This window comes from Brassica napus, unplaced genomic scaffold (genome assembly GCF_020379485.1).
Source record: "Brassica napus cultivar Da-Ae unplaced genomic scaffold, Da-Ae ScsIHWf_802;HRSCAF=1149, whole genome shotgun sequence".
In the NCBI taxonomy this organism is placed as follows: Eukaryota; Viridiplantae; Streptophyta; class Magnoliopsida; order Brassicales; family Brassicaceae; genus Brassica; species Brassica napus.
In genome coordinates, this window is record NW_026016848.1 from 18,468 (window position 1) to 39,127 (window position 20,660).

Consider the following 20,660-nt stretch of genomic DNA (forward strand, 5'->3'; position numbering starts at 1 on the left):
ACGTGTGTGTGAGAGTGTGTTTATAAAAGAAAAAGTTAATATCTTCTACGTAAAGTGCAAAAAGAAGTAATGAATCTACGATCCTAAAGTTCACATTCCCTCATTTTCAATTTAATTGTTGGTGTAGAATAAAACTTTTGTTTTAAAATGTTACTAGATCTTGATCCACACAACCGTACGGATTTCTTATTTCTTATACTAAAATATTTTAGTTTATATAACAAAATTTACTAATAACTTAATGTAATTTAGTGTTATATACTATGTAATTCTATAATAGCTATGATTATGTGGCTTATATATTATTACTATAATTTTTGTACTTTTGTAACAAAACTTATTTTGAAAATTTTATTATGTAACAATATTACTTTACATACTTTTTATTTAAAATTTAAAAGTTATATGAAAGCAAATTAAATTGGATTAAGAAATTTTTTGAGATACTGTAAATAATTTCTTTTAAAGAAAAACTATAATACATTGTACTTCAAAATAAGTTGGTAGTAAATATCATATTTGAGAAATGCATTAAGTTGGATAAAAAAAATCTTCTTTTAATTTGAAATAAAAATGAATCTTTCTAACAAAATCTTCGTAAATTTTATTTTTGAAAATTAATCAGTTGAAATTGTTATTATCATTGAATATATAATTATAATACTCTGTATAATTTTAAATTTTCATACATAAATCAAAACTAAAAATAAAATTTTAATTTCTAATTATAGTTTATGATAATTTAAAATAATTACTTTTGTATATAAAATTTAAATTGCTTCTGAAAATGTTTTTAAAAGATTTTGTAATCATAATTAATATTTATTATAAAACCAGTATATGGTTGAATCCATAGAAATGTATTTTAAAATAGTATACTTAATAATAATAAATATTAATTATGATTATTACTAATTAGATCATATGCAGGTATTAACTCTAGAATAATTAAATGTTATTATTATTAATTATATTATAAATGTTATATGCAACTATAATTATATATTGATGGAATAAATAAAATTTCAAAATTATCCATATCTAATAATATTTTGATGGAATAAAAACATAATTAAATATCTTGTTAGGATATTGTTATGAAAATACAAAAAAAATAAAATAATGTAAACAATTTTTTAGGAGTGGTCCATTTAAAATATCACACATGAAAAAAGTCATGACTTCTATTTTAATAGTATAGATTTATAATTTTAGTTTAAAATTTATTAACAATATTCGCTAATTTATTTTTTATTAATTAAAATATGTTTTGTCGGCCAACAACATTAATTTCATTCATTAATTATTTGGTGAAAGTTTTTTAATTGTAATTAAATATTTGCATTAGAGCGCAAGTGGTATCGTTGTAATCAAAAATGAAAGCACCACCTACTTGTAAATTTGTAATCAAACTCAAAACATATTTGTAGGCCAACAAAGACAAAAACCAATGGTGAATTTCCGTTTGTTTTGTTTTGGAACCTAAACCTTTGTTTTCTTGTAACTGCCACTAATTTTTTTGATAAATTTTAATCTTTGTCTTTTTCAAAATATAGATAAATTAGATTATGTGATTACGAAAGGATTCTTCTATATACAAATAGCATTAGTTGTTATATAGTCTTATATCATTACTTGATTATTATAAACTTCACATAATAATTTGTGTTTTCTAGAAGGAAGGTTTGGGCCAAATTAAGGCCCATGATTTCCTTTGACCATTAATAGAAAACAGAATTAACAGAAACTTACGAAGATAACTTAAACTAAACAACACAGAAGAGCTACATGTCACTAAAACTACATGTAATAGAAAGATTACACTGTCACTGAATCAACACTCTTTAATTAATCACTTACACATTGTTTGATCAATTTTGATTCTTCTTCACATCAGATCAGATCTTGAGAGAAGAATATCACTAAAACCTTAATCCTCTAGCTTTTCATGATCTTCTGCCTTCTCTTTGTCACTTCCAGCCTCAGCTTTCACCTCTTCTTCCTTCTCCTTCTCACTTCCAGCCTCAGATTCTTCATCTTCTACATCTGACATTTCACTAATTGCATCCGTGATAACACCCTTCACCTCTTTTTTTCTATGCAAGAGATCCACACCGAAGTGGTCGCCTGAATGTTTATTACAAACAGCAAATGTTACCAAAGAGCTCCCCCCAGAGTTTTTAGAGTCTTTGGTCCCTGAGCTAATCTTTTTAGATGAGGTTTTCTTATCTTATGGCTTCTTCTCATCTTCTGCTTCGACTCTCTCCTCTTCAGTTTCAGTTTTCTCATGGTCACTATCTTCTTCTTCTGGTGCTGTAGCATCTTCCTCATGAGTATCCTTACTGTCTTCAGAATCAGAATCCCCTTCATCCTTGCCTACTTCTTTGTCAGATGGATGGTCTCCCTTTTTAGCTTGCCTTTTCCTCTGTGCAGTGTGCAGTAAAGAAAATGTTCAAAAGCCAATAAATTAAAGTATACTATAATTTATAGATAAGACACTACAAACCTTGGCTGGAGGATCTGAAGATTCTCCAGATTTCCTCTTTTTTTTTGTGTGATCTTGCGCTCTTTGGCTTCCTAAAATATATAATTTCAAAAAAAAAAAAAGGTTAAAACTCTCACACTGACGACAAATAATGTACTGAATCAAAGTCAAACAATACCTTTTCTTGATCAGCAAGTATAACATCTCTTGTTGCTTTGGGAGATTCCAAAAACTCAAGCACTTTGAAAGCTACTTCTTCGTGAGAGTATCAGGACAAGAGGGATTCTTAGAAAAAGGTATAATAAGTAGATGAATGACATATTCTTATGACTTACTTACTTTTTTAATGTGGCTTCTGTTAATAGGTATGTCAAGTACATCACAGAAGAAGATTAGTTTTTCTTTTATGCATTTGTCAAGTTTCTCCTTTACTTTTGCTCTTTGCTTCTCTTCCTAGAAAACATTTGTAAGTGTCAACATGATGCATAGCAAAATATGAATCCCTGTAATAAAATAGAAACTGAAATGGTGTTACCTCTTCCTCTGACCAGACAAAGCCAGAAAATTGACTAATATTTTTCTTAATCATCTGTGCCTGCAACAAAACTCTTTAATTAGACATCCATAGTGGACAAATGCGTGCAAGGGAAATATACATATCAAATGTGAAAAAAATGTGATCAAACATTTTAAAAAGCACCTTTGCTTTCTTCCCATACAGGATGGTGTGTAGTAAGATCAGGTTGCCGTCAGCTTTTCTCTTGGATAGTTGATGAGCCACTGAAACATTATCAGACATGCTTCCAATGGTAAATAAATGTAAACAAGAACACTGTCAAAATAACTAACTTTTGGAGCTGCTCAATTAACATCCACAGTACAGTTAGCTACTAAAGAGAAAACCAAACTGATATCTACAAAGGTAAAATCAAATCAAAGACAGTAGTTAATGGGCTAATTGGGTTAGCTACAAAATAAAATATCCCACCAGAGAGTCAGACTATCAGTATCCAATTATTGGAAGTAATAATATAATATCCAGGGGAAACCAAAAACTAAAGCTTCTCTAAGGCATTCATAATTTTTTTCAGAACTGTCATGTGTTTAATACAATGGCTCTATCTATAATCTTACCAATGCAAAAATAAACAAAAAAAATCTCATCTTCTAGATTCTAAGGGATGTGTCAAACCATCAAAGACTGTTTCACTGTTCCACAAATCCACAAGAATTCAATCAAAACAAACACAACTATAAGTAAGCACACATACATTAATACATACCATTAGGAATCTCCCTGAGTGGTGTTCCAAGACCCTGTTACAACAAAAAATAATAATAATAATAAGAAACCTACTCAATTCTAAAGACAAAAGTAAAGTTTCTTTTTTTTCTTCAAAAAGTGATAACCTTTTCAATAGAAACGGACTTGTTCGGTATAGCACGCGTAGGAGAAGGCAACGAGAAACGCTCAACCTTCTTCCTCTCCCTCGTTGGCCTCTCACTACTACTCTGAGTCACCGATGAGTTCTTACTCACATTCCCTTCTTCATCACCAGCACCAATTTCATCCTTCGCCGGAGATTTGACTTCCGGCGTCGTCGTCTCTTCTAGGGTTTCAGTCGCCATGTGAGTCCAAAAGGGTAAAGATTTGAAATTTTTTTAAAAATTTAAACCAATAATTCAAGGAAAGTAAAACGATTAAGACAACAAAACAAAACCAAAGTTTCGTGATTTTCTGGAGACAAGAATTTGGAACACAAAGGGTGGGCTCTTTTCTCTCTCTCTCTCTCTCTCGTCAACGGAAATTTTAAGCTCGCGGCAAAACTATTCTTGTATATACACATACACAAACTCGGCCCAATAATCTACTAAGCCCACTTTTATATTAAAATGGGCCTATTTAACTATTACGCCTACTTTCACCTCCCGATGGGCCTGTAACTTAATTGCTTGGCTCTAGTTGTTTCAAAAGTGGGCAGTAATGAAAGATACCATGCATTTTGTACAAGGAATGATTTAACATTGTATGGCAGTTTTTTCAGTTCTTTTATTCTTATGTGAATTTTTATATATATATTGGTACGGGATGAATCCTAGAAATGTTGCTATTAATTATCTATAACTCTTGAAAAGGTTGAAAAAGCATTGTACTATGTGATTTCTTTTTCGTGAAATGAATGGTGTCGTATCTTACCTTTGTGAATACGTAAGAGCATGATGATTGAGAAGTTTTTAAGGTAGAATTTTTAGTGGAATATAAGAATCTGTCTCTTAACTTTTAACTAAAAAAACTAAAAACCGGTTCTTAAATATTAAAAACCGGTTTTTAGCTTTTTTAGTTAAAAGTTAAGAGACAAATTCTTATATTTCATTAAGCATCCGTTTCGGTGAAAGCTGAATCACAATCTATGTTATAAATATGATATAAAGTTATCTTTTAATTAAATTAAAAAACAAAAAAATTTAGAAATAGAAAGACATCTGTAGAAAAATCTTTCAAATCGTTATATGTGGTATCTCGTAGTAAAGACGTCTCTGTCCAATTCTTGCCTCTCTGATACAATTTTCACTTAGTTTATTATTTTTCTGACAAGAGACTTCTTTAGATACCATTCACTGAGGATGATGCCCTAAAAACTTCACCCTAAGAACTTCTCCAATAATCATGCACCTAACCATGGGGTTGTGGCCGGTCGTATTGTGGGTTCAAAATCTGTCCCCCCCCCCCCCCCTGTATATATTATACATCTGCGTTGGCCAGGTGGTGTAGATATCTAATTCATACGTAGAGCAACTGTTGCTTGCATGTCCCCAGTGAACCTGCCTTCTAGAGATTAATCTGGGTCTCGCCCAAGACACCTTAGGTCTATACAAAAAAAAAAGAATTTTTAAAAACCTTTTTCTAAATGCAATATGGACCATTGAAGTAAACTTAAAGAAGCAATTTGAAATGACTCAAAAAGAAATAACGAAATTAGCCATCCAACTATAATGCTACAATAGTAGGTCATCTTCAACCATCCATCTCACACCTTCTTTGCTTTTAACCCTCCACTAAGTGATGAGATTCAAACACCTTTTTCCAAATTTTCTTTTCTTGTTCTTATAAGAAAAGTTAAGTTTCTTTAGTTTAAAAGTATTTATAATTTATTAAAACAAGAATCATGTCTAAATCTCAACAAAGTTCCTGATAGAAATCAAATCATTTTATCATTTTAGGTAGATAAACATAAAAATAATAATTTGCTTTGTTTTCTTCTGTCACAGACCTACACTGGTTTCTTTTTTAATGTGTTTCACATATATAACTCGTTAACTGAGTGGACTTCAAAACCGTTGTAACAACATCATCTTCTGGTTTTTCCCCTTTGTTATGGGTCTACATCCTTCTTTGTGTGTGTTAGGCTGTTAGCCTTTCAATTATTTTATCTTTATATTACATGTTTTCACGATGCTGCTATTTTAGAATTAAAGTATGTACCAATCAACATTTATTTTATACTCCATGATGTAAAAGCCAAACGCAAACGCAGAGAGAGTATATATGCATTACGTCAACAAACCATATAGATATTTAATTGGGTTCCGGAAGTGTTTATTACTATTAAAGAATATTGAAACGTTAGTTATAACCAACCACAACAATCAAAACGTTATTAAATGTATAAGAGACTGCCTGGATTGGTTTGAAGTAATCAAAATCTGAATCTGTTTTCCTCGCATCCAATCTAGAATATCCTGTAAGTGGACCTCCAACAAAAAGATATTGTACTACATTTGCTGTACGTCTTTACATGTTCTTGATTTTTAGTTAGCTATCTCGAATACCCTCTCGAATATGGGAGACGTTTAAATGTCAAAGGTCTAACAGGTTGGCTTATCACCTAATCTTAGATTTTCTATATTGTAACGGGAATTCATATATATGTTATAGACACTTTGGATAAGGCTCTTTTGAAATTCGTGACTTGAATCACGCGTTATAAAATAATTCAAAATAGAGTTTAGAATAGCAACGTCAAATGATGATAAACTAGCTCTACATAATGTATAAGTTGACAGCAAATGGATAATTCTTTTTTTTTTGGCAGTACGCCAAAATCAAAACTCCATAAATAATTGAAACAAACAACAGCACTAACAACTGGTTCAAAAAATAGCATTAATAAAGATGGGTTTAATAACCTGAGTTCTATGAAATTCAGGTGAATTAACAGATGTTGATGGTGCCAACACTTTTAGAGTAGGGTTAAATGGTCGACTCAGTTACGGTTCGGTCGCAATCAGACCAAACCTAATATAATGAAATCCGGCCAAGTGTCTCGTATGATAACAACGTTGTTCTCTTTCTAGTTACGTTGTGATTTTTGTCTGTTAATATATTTGAATTGGGAATCAAAACTGATTCTTAAAAACCAACGTCTGTAATGGTGTCTCAGAGGTAGAGGCGTAGAGCATTGTTATTTTTAACTGAGGAAACAAACTTGCGGTTGTATAGAGTTGTTAATTTCACTAGTAAATTCTCAGGCTAACTAATGAAAGTATTATTTTTATAATGCACAGGCATGCTAATGCAAAATATAGTTGTTACCGATGTATGCATGCCTGCATAGCCATGCTCGATTATATATGGTTGTCGATATGTCGCTTAGGTTACGTATTGCATAAAGTAGTTAATTGTACGTGAATTTATTATTATTTTGTCAACCTACGTGAATTAACTAATTCTCTACGTTCATGCGTATACGTTTATATACATGCAAACAACACGTAACTAGAAACAATACGTTTTTAGCAAAAAGAAAAAACTAAAAACAATACGTATACATATATATACGTATATATATATTTGTCTGAAACGATATCAATTTTACCAAAAAAAACGTATATCTACGTGTCAACATGCATGATTTCGATTATCGACGTAGTTGATACCGATATGGTCCCAATTCCCAAAGGTTAACAGAAAGAAGAAAAGACCAGCAAAACTAATAAATGCTATAGTCCATCCACCCTATTTTCGTGAAAGAGAAACATATATTTTTTTTTGTAAAAAGGTGAAAGAGAAACATATACTTCTAGAATTTGTAATTTATGATAAGTAAACTACTGTTAGGATACCAATTTAACAAACTCGTTACATAACTAAGGCAAATTATTTTATACAAAATTATGAAGAAAGAAAAATATCACGTACTAACGATTTTGTGCAATGCTATAAAACAAATAAAATAGAGAGTTTCCAAGTAAGCCTGCACTTGTAATACTTAGTTAACGAAAAAAACGGGTTACTATAATAATTTTTATGTTATTTCTATTACAGTTTAATACTTTGAAAAAACAAACTAATACTCCTATCAATGGCAATTAAATATTATGTCATTTTATGAAAAAAAATTCTAATCGCTATTTCTATCACAATTAATGGTAGTTCCTTTTTTTATAATAGTAGTTCTTATGTTAGCTAAAAAACATTTCGTTTGCTGTAAAAATTTAACACTAACCAATAGTTTTCTTAAAAAAGGGAAAATAGTGAATTGATCTACCGACATTGGTTAGTACTATTTAAAATTGATTCATTATTTTTAGAAAGAAAACAAAAAATAAAGTGAATAAGTTACTTATTTTTGTCTACCAAAGTAAGGAGCAACGTACTATATTTTTTTTTAATCTTGTGTGTTTCGAAGAGGAATCGAGTACATTTAATAAGAAAATAAAAACGGTGCGTCCAATAAAAGAAGCGACAAAAGTTGGAGTACGAAAGCACAGGTTTAGAGGAAGTGGTGGCGGTCACGTGGGCTCATACATAAAACTGTACGTCCTCAGAGAGATGGCACGGACCCATCACGTTAGGTCGACTTGTTAACACCGTCACATCATGGCTCGTTGTAGTATTATACCCTCACGATTCACGCGCTACACGGGTGAGAGAGAGAGAGAGAGAGAGAGAGAGAGAGATAGAGAGAGAGACACAGAGAGAGAGAGAGATAGAGAGAGAGAGGTTTCTGGAGTCTACTACTTTGGCTGGAATAGAATGTTCTTTGTTCTTTTGCTTACCATGCGAAGACATCACGAGCTGTGTTCACTGTTTGCTTACTATTGAGTTCCGGACCAGAAAAATGATTTGGTTATTTGTTTGGCTGGAATGAAATTAGCTCTATATGAAAAAATTCTCGTATTATATTTGTTGTAGCACTGTAGCAGTATATATGTTGTCCATATTCAAATAAAACTAAACTTGATTGTCCACATTGTATAAAAATAATACTATTTTTCAGGGAATTAATTTTTCTGTTTATTGCTTTAAAATCTCAAAATGAAAAGCATAGGATTCTTGTTAATTTTATTTTATATGATTGATTGATACTACGAGTCACCGTTTAGTTTCTAGCAACACATGATGGACACAAATGATTTCAGAATAAATAATCATAAACTTTTAGGAAAAATAAAGAGTTAATCATAACACAATTCCTTTATCAAAAAATAATAATCATAACACAATTGACAAACGCCGATTAGGGGTGGGCACTTTATCCGATATCCGAAGTGGCACCCGAACCCGATCCGAAAAACCCGAACCGAAATCCGAACTGAAGTAGCAAAATACCCGAACGGGTATTGAATTAGGAGAGATTGGATACCCGAACCCGAATGGATAATATCCGAACCCGAATGGATATCCGAAGATAACCGAACATATGTATAATTAACCTTATATTTCTAGTTTACATCTCTCATTTTATATAAAATAATTATATTAATACTACACATACTTTAAGTTCATATGATATATATACAATTCCGGAAAAAATGATTTGCTACTCACTTAAAAAGTATGTCAAGTTTTTTTATTTCAAAAATTAACAAAAAGTTACATCCAAAATTTTAAAACAATAACTAAATTAATGCATTTTTAGTTTTAAAATGTTATGTCCAAATCTATTAATCATTTAATCTATTAAAAATAAAAAAGAAGTTAAGTAAAATTTATATTCTTAAATACAAGAAATTTAAGAAATGAAAAATTTAAATTTTTTTTTTCAAAATCTAAATATCCGAACCCGATCCGAAATAACCGAACCCGAACTAAAAATACCCGAACCCGATCCGAAGTATAGAAATACCCGAACGGGTTCTATACCTCTATACCGAAATATCCGAAAATCCGAAATACCCGACCCGAACCCGAACGGATACCCGAACGCCCACCCCTAACGCCGATGGCATGAATAAACTAAGGAAGCATGCATTAAATGGACGAACCTATTTTGATAGATGCGAGATAAAGTGTTTCACCTAAGTGACCTAACTATTAATATTCACCGATAATTTCTTTTTACTCTTTTTTTTTTGTAAAACGGGGTTTATATATACTTTAAACAATGTGGTAATTTGAACCAGAAAAAAAAAACACAATGTGGTAACAAAAGGGGCATATTTGAAATCTAAAATCTACATGTAGTTTTGAAAAAGGATAGGGCGCAATTGCCCTCTCTTGAGCAATGTGTGGGACTCTATCGATATGAACTCTAGAGTTTGTTCCACGAGTTTCAATTAGATAAGTAACAACTTAATGCCCCGTATGTATCCACTTAATCAAATTGTTCAAAATATTTCCCACATATTCTTTTAGCGTTTGCAGTTTCTTTGTTACATTATGGAACATGCGTTTGGATTCTCGTCGCTGAATATCTGAGGGGGATATGCATTAGGAGGATATGCATGAGGAGGATATGCATTAGGAGGATATGCATGGGGAGGATATGCTTGAGGAGGATATGCATGGGGTGGATAGGAATGAGGATAGGCATAAGGCGGCATTGCCACACGCGGCGGCTGATAATGATAGTAGAAATATGGATTCTCTATCTTCTTCACCTCCACAACTTTTGCCTCTTCCTCCCCACCACCGCCATTCTCCCCCGCTTCACCTTTGCTGCCGTCACCTTCTTTCTTCTCTTCATCAGTCTTTGCTTTCTCGTCCTTCCCTTCCTCGCCTTTGGACTCTCCACCGCCATTTTCTCCTTTTCTTTCTTCATTCTTCTCTGCTTCCGCGGCGGCAGCAGCTTCCTCAGGTGGCGGCGGAGGTGGTGGGTCAATTTTCATAACTGCAGCATGTTTTCCAGTACGCTTGTAAACGTATTCTACGAGCTTTTGCGGTTCGAACACTCCTTTCACCGTCACTTGAGAAGCTTTCAAATCGGATTCAGCAGATTCCACTCCTAAAAGTTATTTGTTTCAAACAAAAATGAATAATTAAAAAAAAACTACTAAAGTCGGGCTATATACATTTTGACCCCACTACATATAATTTATTAAAAAACGATAACATAACATATGCTTTTTAAAAGTTAGAATGGCTAAATAAATAAATAATACATGTGCATGTGTTTTAAAGTCGAAGCAATATCATCTAGATTTGAAATTGTATGGACCAAATTTGATACGACTAAAGAACTAACGAAAGCTCTGGTAATCAGAAAAAGAACTAACGAAAGACGATATAAAGTTGGTGACAAGTGGATGATTATGCAAGATATTGAAACGTTTTATCTACCGAAGATAGTCAGGACAGACGAGAAAAAGGGCTAAAATCCCCCCCAAAACATATATTTTCATTTTAATTGTTACCTATCACTTTTCAGTAAATTTCCTTTAAGTTTGAAGTGTTGCTTTCACAGATAAAGCTATTGTAAAAAAAAACAGATAAAAGCTATTAAATATTGGACTTATTGTATAAAAAGTCCAATATCTTAACCAATATTAGATTATTTAAACAATTTAGTAGAAAAAAACTAACCTTTCATTCTCATGATCCGTTTCTTGATCTCCGTCGCACAAGCTTCGCAATGCATGTGAACCTTGAGGACCACCGTAACTACTACGAGAGGCTGATACAAAAAGATCGTCGGAAATTTAAATAAAACGACTATGTAATCCAGATTCCATATATGTAAATTAAATTATAATAATAAAATCAGAAAAAATCTAGTTCTACAACCATCAATAAAAAGATAAAAATATACTAATCTACCAGTACACCCCCATGTGAATTCACTGGAAAGAGAGAATAATCTCATTTTAACTGAATGATATATTAATTAATCGTTACTCTGAATAAATAGTTATAAACATCCCCAAAAAAGCAACCCTTAAAATTACCTTTATTTTTTTTTTTAAAAAATTCATTACTAGACAAAAAAAATTACAATAAAGAAAGTTACCTCCACTTTCTTCTCTTCCACTTTGGGCTTCTCCTCCTCTGCTTTCTTCTCCGGCGGCTGAGATGGCGGAGGAATAGGAGAAAGAAGCACCACTTCACGGTGGGTCTTCCTTTGAACTCTGGCTAAGATTTTCAATGGGTCAGCTTTTTCTCCCTTCACCACCACTTTACCCGCTTTACAGTCAGTCATCACATCTTCCACTCCTAAATCAATTAAACCAAAAATCCAAGATTCAAATCATATTTGTATATAGTCATATATATATATATATATATATCATTATATTGCCATGTTTACCAAAAAACAGAATGTTATACTTTGATTGTTTCTTTTATTTATTTGTAATGGTAATACTTAAAAGCATAACCCAAACTTTGTGTGGTCCTACATACAAAATATATGACGAATATTAAAAAAAGACGAATATTAATTATACTTATACACCAAATTAACCAAAAACTGTAATTGGCAGAAACAATATATAGTTACAGTAATTTACTTATCTGATGCTTGTTTTTTTAATATGTAATTTGGTGGAAAAAAATCAAACGGCAATTTTTTGTTTAGAGTGTTTGTTTTATATATTTTTAAATGAACCACAAGATTAATCATCTTAAACAAATAAAATTGTGTTGTAAAAGCAGATGGCAAACGTTTGGATTTTGAGAAATTAGTCTATGAATAAAACGAAAATGTATTATTTCTTTTTAGAAGATTATTACATGTAGATGAAAATGCAGAACTGATATAAAGAAGTATGTACTTTTAGATATAGTATATTCTTAATACATACCTTCGAAGCCTTTGAGGCAACGGCGGACTTTTCTAGCACAGCCTTCACAGTGCATGTAAACTTTAAGGACAATCTCTTGCGGCGGTGGAGGTGGCGCTGGAGCCTCCGGTGCCGCCGGAGGAGAATCCTCTTTGGCATCTTTAGTAGCTTCTCCTTCTTGAGTTTTCTTTTCAGAATCTTCTCCCTTTTTCTCATCAGCCTCCACTTTCTTTCCTTCTTCTTTTTTCTCCTCTTCTGGTTTCTTCTCCTCCATTTTCTTCTCCTCTGGTGCTTCTTGCTTCTTCTCTTCCTGGAACCAAAAAAATTATTAAAGTCTTAGTTAGAACAAAATTATTATTATTATTATGAGATTTGAAAAGATGATATAAGAGTTTGGGATTTTCTTGAACCTCTCCCATTTTTGTTTTTGGTTAAGTTTTGAGTGTTTCAATGTTCACAAAAAATTGTAATGCCCAAAGTGAAGCTTATAAATCTCTCTCACGCTCTCTCTCTCTCTCTAAAGAACCACTTGGGTGTTGGTAAGAAGGTGGAACTGTGGACCTCAAGATCTGAAAAGAAATGTAAATTATTTTGTTTTATTCCCTTTTAAACATGACTTATACGTGAATCTGTTTGAAGTTAATTGGTTATTATTTTAGTTCGTAATTTTATATTTCATTCAATAGTTTATCAGTCAAAATACACCTAATAGTCACGCAATATGTGTTTATCTATATGTAGCTGAAACTGTCGATGAAAAAAGTAAAGAAGTTTTTTTTTTGAAACTGGCTTCAAAAAGAAAAGAAGTTAAAACTGTCAAAACGCAGTTCTAGTTCTTGAGATTGACAGTTAATGGACTCGCTCATGTATTTTTAAAAGTTATATCTTCAAATTTTAAATACAGAATTTTAATTAATGGTTTAAATATTTTATATAGCAATGGTTTTCATTTTTGAAATCTTTCCAAATCGAGCGTTGCCCTTGTGGAAACCAAATTAATTTCAAAATTATTTATTTTTACAAGCATTACAAATTTTATCTTGGTTGATATATAATTACATCAACAATATGTTTTTAAATATAAATTTCCTTGCTATTTTCAATAGAATTAAAATTATAATTACTTCTAAACAATGGATCAAAATACTCTCAGTCATAAATATTTTTAATCAAATTATTCTCAGTCATAAATATTTTTAATCAAAATCTTCTAAGTCATAAATATTTTAACTTTCATATGAAAATTATATCTTCGTAAGTTGTTTGTTTTGTTACGGATTAGAAATAAGTAGATAACCCATGTATATATACAAGATAAACTTCTATACTGATATCTACCTAGTGAAAAGAAAAATAATTAATTCTTACAATCTCTAGAGAACTTCTTTACTCTCGAATTTTATACTGAATATATACATGAATATATGTTTAGAAAATATATACATAAATATATACACACACAATTGAGTAACGGAATAAAATGCATGTAACATGAGATGTTCATGGTGAAGTGAACAAACACGGCATTCGTGATAACAACTAATACCTGTGGGCGTTCTTGCTAAACATAAAGTTCCAGTGAACTTTTATTTTAAAAATCAATCTACAGAAGGGAGCACAATGGTGACATAGTGGCACATGTTAACCTTTAATCAATACAGCACACGCACATATATGTGATATTTATTATTAAAACCATAATTAATCACCAACTTTTTGAAAAACTGAATATTCTTGTCATATTGACTAACTGAAATCATTATGAAAGTACTCTACTCGGCGTTCATAAATAAACTTAGTAGAAATTTGAAGTAGCCAACGTGAGCTAGTGTTCCTTTTGTGTGGAAAAAACAATATTTTGTTACTGTTGAATATGGTTAATCACTTATATAGATAAGATATGGTATTATGAAACTAATAATTCTACTTATCGTTCTTGGAGTAAATAGTTAAAATCCAGACTATAGTCTACGAATATAGTTTCCATAAGACAATTTATCTCTGTATTCTAAATTAATCTTGAACTATGCTTTCAAACTGATTTCTTACCTCAACTTATAAGTTCAATTGTCTTTCCTCTCCCAGATAGTGATTGAATAGAATTGATTTCTTACCTCGACTAAAAAGTTTATATGATGTTTTCCTTTTTTTGAAACAAGAAGATAGTGGTCTTTCTCAAAATAAAAAAAAAACATCAAGAAGAAGATAATGGTTGTGTTGTTTGTTGAAACCGAAAAGAAATTAAATCCTTGACAACATAGTCTTTTTATTATTTTATTCTGTGGCAAAAACTTGGTAACTTAGTCTAATTAAGTAATTTGTTGAATTTAGGGTAAGTATAAATGAACCACTTAGGGTGAACTTCCGTTACATCAAAGTAAGCGATGGCTGTTTATTGGTTATCTTTGTCAAAGTTAAAATCAAATGTGTTTTCTTTTTGGTCCATTTATACTGAATGCAGCGTTTTAGAAATTTTGTTTTCCCAGACTAAAAGCATGGGTTATTTAGCGAAATATAAGAAACTTTAAGAACCTTTTGTTAATCATGCTGTAAGTACAATGTCTTAGAAAGAAATACTTATACAGTGTATAGATATCAGCTGCATCCCCTACTTATATAACATTCAGATGAATCACCTGGATAAAAATGGTAGGGTAACAGACGAACAGGCAGATAATAAAAATATGTCGCTGGTTCCACCAGCATCTATATGTTTACCATCATCTACATGTTTCTCATAATTCGATTTTCTCACTACAGTAGTATTATATAACCAAATATTTTTTGTTGACAAGCTCCAGTTACGAGTTTTAGATGAGTTTGTAAAATTTGTACATATAAATTTAGTTTGTTTTCGTGGAAACTGATTAGTATTAAGTATTACGTAACATTATCACCTCAATTTTCCCATGCATTGAATCCTGACGTGGCGCCAGGTAAGACTTCACACGTTGGTGCAGGAACTTTGGTACGCACTGTGGGACAAAGTTTCGCATTACCGAGGCTTACACATGTGGACTTTGCGGACTTGGATTCTTCTCTTTTTTTTTTTTGACTTAAAAAGAGTATATATCATTCTTACGTTTATTTTCCCTTGTTTATTTTGATACTTCAATGATAGTATCGAGCGCGTAAAATAAAATACGTTACAAAACATAGCAAACATAATTTTACAGAACAAAACATGCTAAAATAATGCTAGAAACAAATAAATTGTTTCAGGTGCTAACTTTGTTGGTGTAAAAGGGTGAGAAATCAAGTGATGAAATTAATAACTTTTTTTTTTTTTTTTTTTTCAACAAAGAAGCAAAGCTAAACTAAGTAGATTCCTGAGCCGAGAACCATCTCGGAGGAACGGAGTCAACATAAACCATAGCAGAAGGCTGAGTCCTAGCACTTACAATAACTTACAATATAGAAAAAACTTATAATATAGCTGATCTAGTATAATTACGATTGCCTGTTTGATTCGTTATGTTTTTGGGCACTTAATAAGTACTAGAAACTGAAGCTCATCAGCACTGTTATACCAAAAGAGGCTCTGAATTTCCTTATAACATTTCCTATGTACAACTAATTTATTTTGAAATAATCTTAACTATACACATGCCAGTATAAAAGGTCAATGATTTTCATTTTAGTTTTAAATCAGTTGACGAAAAAAATACCCCAATTGTTATGAGTATAACCGGTATGCTCATATTTTTAATAATCCAGTTTGGTGAAATATGAGATTTTGTCGCTCTTTTATGGCAGTGATATAAATGATGGATATGGTATAATTAAATGCTTTCAGCAGAGAAAACGAATCCAAGAGCTGACGCAGAGTCAGCAATAGTAATGACGTAACGGCCGTTTTTGTTGGCTCTTGTTTTCTTTATTAATCCACATCATTCTTGAGTTGTGCCCACCTCAAACTCAACGGTGGAAGTTGTTGGCCTTGAAAAACTTTCAGTAGTGTTTTTTTTTCGATTAATTCTTGAGCGTGACAATAATTACCTAACTAAATACATTATTACAAAAGTTAACTGTGGTATATAATAAGAAAAGTTCATTCATCTAACGTTAGATTATTTATTTCCAAAGTGGTAATGAATTAATAATACTATTTTCTTGGCATTCTTTAGTAGAAATGGGTGAAAATGTACAATTACATGGTGATTGTGATGCAATGACACTTACGTTATAGTAGAGAATACCACATAACAAACGTTGAACATAATGTCATTTAGATCATTGGTTTATACACTACAAGAAAACAGCGACATACTGAGGGAAAAAATCGTCGGTATGTCGTCGGAATAACGCTATTCCGACGACATACCGACGAAAAAAGTCCTCGGAAATAACTCCTCGGAAATTCATTTTTCCTCGGAAATCCCTCGGAAATTTCCGACGGAATTCCGAGGAAATGAATTTCCGAGGAAATTCCGAGGACCACAAGTTCGTCGGAAAGTCCTCGGAATATTCCGAGGAAGATATCGTCGGAATATCCCGAGGGATACACTTCCTCGGAATATTTCCAAAATTAAAAAAAAAATATAAATTTATTTTTTTAAATTGAAATTCGAAAATATAAAATTAAAATTAAAATAGAAAACATATTTAAAATACAAAAAATAATAAAATAGTTTTTATAAATAAAAAAAATGTTTTATAAATACAAAATTAGTTATAATAAATATAAATATTATTATAAATATGAAATCATCTTTTTATAAATACAAAATAGTTTTTATAAATACAAAAAATAATAAAATAGTGTTTATAAATCAAAAAAATGTTTTATAAATACAAAATTAGTTTTAATAAATATAAATATTTTTATAAATATAAAATCATCTTTTCATAAATACAAAATATTTTTTTAAAAATACAAAAAATAATAAAATAGTGTTTATAAATAAAAAAAATGTTTTATAAATACAAAATTAGTTTTAATAAATATAAATATTTTTATAGATATGAAATCATCTTTTTATAAAAATAAAATAGTTTTTATAAATACAAAAAAATAATAAAATAGTGTTTATAAATCAAAAAATGTTTTATAAATACAAAATTAGTTTTATAAATATAAATATTTTTATAGATATGAAATCATCTTTTTATAAATACAAAATAGCTTTTATAAATACAAAAAATAATAAAATAGTGTTTATAAATCAAAAAAAATATTTTATAAATACAAAATTAGTTTTAAAATATGAAATCATCTTTTATAAATCCAAAAATCGAATTTATATACAAAAAACGTTTTTTATATTTAAAAATAGTTTTTATAAATACAAAAATAAAAAAATAGTGTTTATAAATCAAAAAAATGTTTTATAAATACAAAATTAGTTTTAATAAATATAAATATTTTTATAAATATGAAATCATCTTTTATAAATCCGAAAATCGAATTTATATACAAAAAACGTTTTGTAAAATCGAATTTATATAGAAAAACGTTTTGTAAATACAAAAATAATAAAAAATTTATAAAAAAATTCTAAATCAATTCAACACAACCAAATCACAATTCTAAACCTATTACACAACAAATCACAATCCTACCCAATCACCCTAACAAAAATCTATCAAAAAACTTCTAAAATCATCAAATCTACTTAAGAACCTAACAAATAGGACATAAGAGAGTGGGATAAGGTCCTTACATGATTTGTAAGGGAATGGAGAGGATTCGCCGGAGATATCGTCGCGAGAGAAGGTGGAGAACGCCGGAAGGAGAGAGAGATCGCCGGAGAGGAAGAAGAGAGAAATGGGGAAGAAGATGTGTTTCGAGTTTATAAAACCTAGGGTCCGACGGATATTTTCCGTCGGAATTTCCTCAGTATTTTCAATTTCAATTTTCGCGAAATATTTGGCGGCTTGTTTGCCCGGTTAAATGAAAATATTCCGAGGAAATTCCGACGGCCACTTAAATATCCGTCGGAATTTCCTCGGAATAATTTCATTAATTCGAGGAAAAAGAATATCATGTGCATGTATTTCTATTAATTTATATTGTTCCTCGGAATTTCCTCGGAATATTCCGAGGAAATTCCGAGGAACACATGTTTGGGGTTTCAAAACATCAAATTTTTTGCCCTATATCATTTCTTATACAAATGCAATGCATACCATTGAGGAATCTTTGTATAGATGATCATAAACCATCAAATAACAAAATTTCAAAACGAATTGTAAGTATTCCCTTTACCGTTCATTAAAGTGTATAAGTGTTTCTCTTATGTTGTGGGGATTTCGTTCACACAATCGGAAAAGTGTTATATAAGTGTTTCACTTAACCAAATTTTGACTTCATAATCAGTCTAAGACACTTAATAGGGGTTATATAAGTGTTATTCAAACCGCAAAACGTTGTTTTCGGTTTAAAAACCCTACTTCCTCGGAAAAGCCTCGGAATATTCCGAGGAAATTCCGAGGAAAAACAAGTGTTCCTCGGAATTGCCTCGGAATATTCCGAGGCTTTTCCGAAGAAACAGAAACCCTAAAAGCAAAGCCCTGAATCGTCGGAAAAGCCTCGGAATATTCCGAGGAAATTCCGAGGAACACTTGTTTTTCCTCGGAATTTCCTCGGAATATTCCGAGGCTTTTCCGAGGAAGTAGGGTTTTTAAACCGAAAACAACATTTTGCGGTTTGAATAACACTTATATAACCCTTATTAAGTGTCTTAGACTGATTATGAAGTCAAAAATTTGTTTAAGTGAAACACTTATATAACACTTTTCCGATTGTATGAACGAAATCCCCACAACATAAGAGAAACACTTATACACTTTAATGAACGGTAAAGGGAATACTTACAATTCGTTTTGAAATTTTGTTATTTCATGGTTTATGATCATCTATACAAAGATTCCTCAATGGTATGCATTGCATTTGTATAAGAAATGATATAGGGCAAAAAAATTTGATGTTTTGAAACCCCAAACATGTGTTCCTCGGAATTTCCTCGGAATATTCCGAGGAAATTCCGAGGAACAATATAAATTAATAGAAATTCCGAAAAAATATGATTTCCTCGGTATATTCCGAGGAAATATGATTTCCTCGGTATTTCCTCGGAATATTCCGAGGAAATATGATTTCCTCGGTATTTCATCGGTATATTCCGAGGAAATTCCGAGGAACCCCAAATTTTGGGTTTCCTCGGAATTTCCTCGGAAATTCGTCGGAATATTCCGAGGATCTCATTTTCCGTCAGAATGTCCGTCAGAATTACGCTGTTTTCTTGTAGTGATAGATATAATATTCTCCTCATTCATGTGTTTGATATAATCTTCTTTGATATGACCTCCTACCAATGTTTCATGGCCATGGTAGTTTTTCCACGTATTACGTGGTATTAGTACGATACCATCGATCTAAACAAACATTTTTAACCATATGTTAAAGTGTATATATGTAGATCTTTGAGTGTGTGCAGCGTAAAACAAACATTAGTAGAATAAACTTCACACGGAATTTTTATACATCTGCATAAGTTAAGTCACCGGATTTGAAGTTGGATTGGTTAAATACAATGAACCATCCAACATGCACACTCACGAGGCTGGTCGCTTTTCGTAACGCCTTTTAGAGAAAAAAAACAATAGACATCCTAACAAAAACCAATAACACTTTAATGAAACAAATGTTGAGATTGGAAACAAGATTCTTCGTTTAAAAACTTAAAGATATATTGAACAGAACCAAAGATACTTTGTGTCTGCATCCAAAACAAGTACAATGTGACATATTAAAGATAAGATTTTCTTATCTCAATGTTTTGTGGGTTTTATTCTTTATTTTGTCTTGTCAGTGATATCCGAATATGTTTCCATTAGCTATTCAGTTTATCAACTCTAAATTGAAAGTTGAAAGTATGTAAATTTGTTTCACTGCACTTTGATAAGTGAAGGGAACTATTCAATTAGTTGTTTAGATTGATTTTTATGTTAAAAAATATTTTATGATATAAAATGTCGCAACTAAAATTATATCCACAAAGCATCATAAGGTTTTTTGAAAACAAATCATTATACTCTTTTTTTTTGTGATCGCATATAGTTTTGAAAATTAAATAAGCTTTTTACAAATAATTATATCATATCAAATGCATTAGGAACAAATAAAATTAAGATATTGGGCCTGATATCAAAGAAAATAACGCTGGGCCTA

At 31.0% G+C, this 20,660-nt stretch overlaps 1 protein-coding gene and 1 pseudogene across 1 annotated transcript; both read right to left on the minus strand.

Annotated features, from left to right (window-relative positions):
• Nucleotides 1–1,748: 1,748 nt before the first annotated feature.
• On the minus strand, nucleotides 1,749–4,297 carry LOC106405262 (annotated as a pseudogene).
• Nucleotides 4,298–10,092: 5,795 nt separating this feature from the next.
• Nucleotides 10,093–13,068, minus strand: LOC125605795 (heavy metal-associated isoprenylated plant protein 7-like). Its single transcript, XM_048775273.1, has 5 exons — nucleotides 12,898–13,068; nucleotides 12,509–12,797; nucleotides 11,716–11,918; nucleotides 11,292–11,382; nucleotides 10,093–10,713 (listed from the first exon to the last, which is right to left on the minus strand). The coding sequence occupies exons 1-5, from the start codon at nucleotides 12,904–12,906 to the stop codon at nucleotides 10,142–10,144; spliced, it is 1,164 nt and encodes a 387-aa protein (XP_048631230.1). The 5' UTR covers nucleotides 12,907–13,068; the 3' UTR covers nucleotides 10,093–10,141.
• Between the last annotated feature and the right edge of the window lie 7,592 nt (nucleotides 13,069–20,660).

What these genes read in the sequence shown, in the direction of transcription:
- LOC125605795 (XM_048775273.1), bottom strand. An exon ending in TTGCCTCAAAGGCTTCGAAG is followed by an intron (nt 11,919 to 12,508) that starts GTATGTATTAAG and finishes TAATTGATTTAG; the next exon opens with GAGTGGAAGATGTGATGACT. An exon ending in ACGGATCATGAGAATGAAAG is followed by an intron (nt 10,714 to 11,291) that starts GTTAGTTTTTTT and finishes AATAACTTTTAG; the next exon opens with GAGTGGAATCTGCTGAATCC.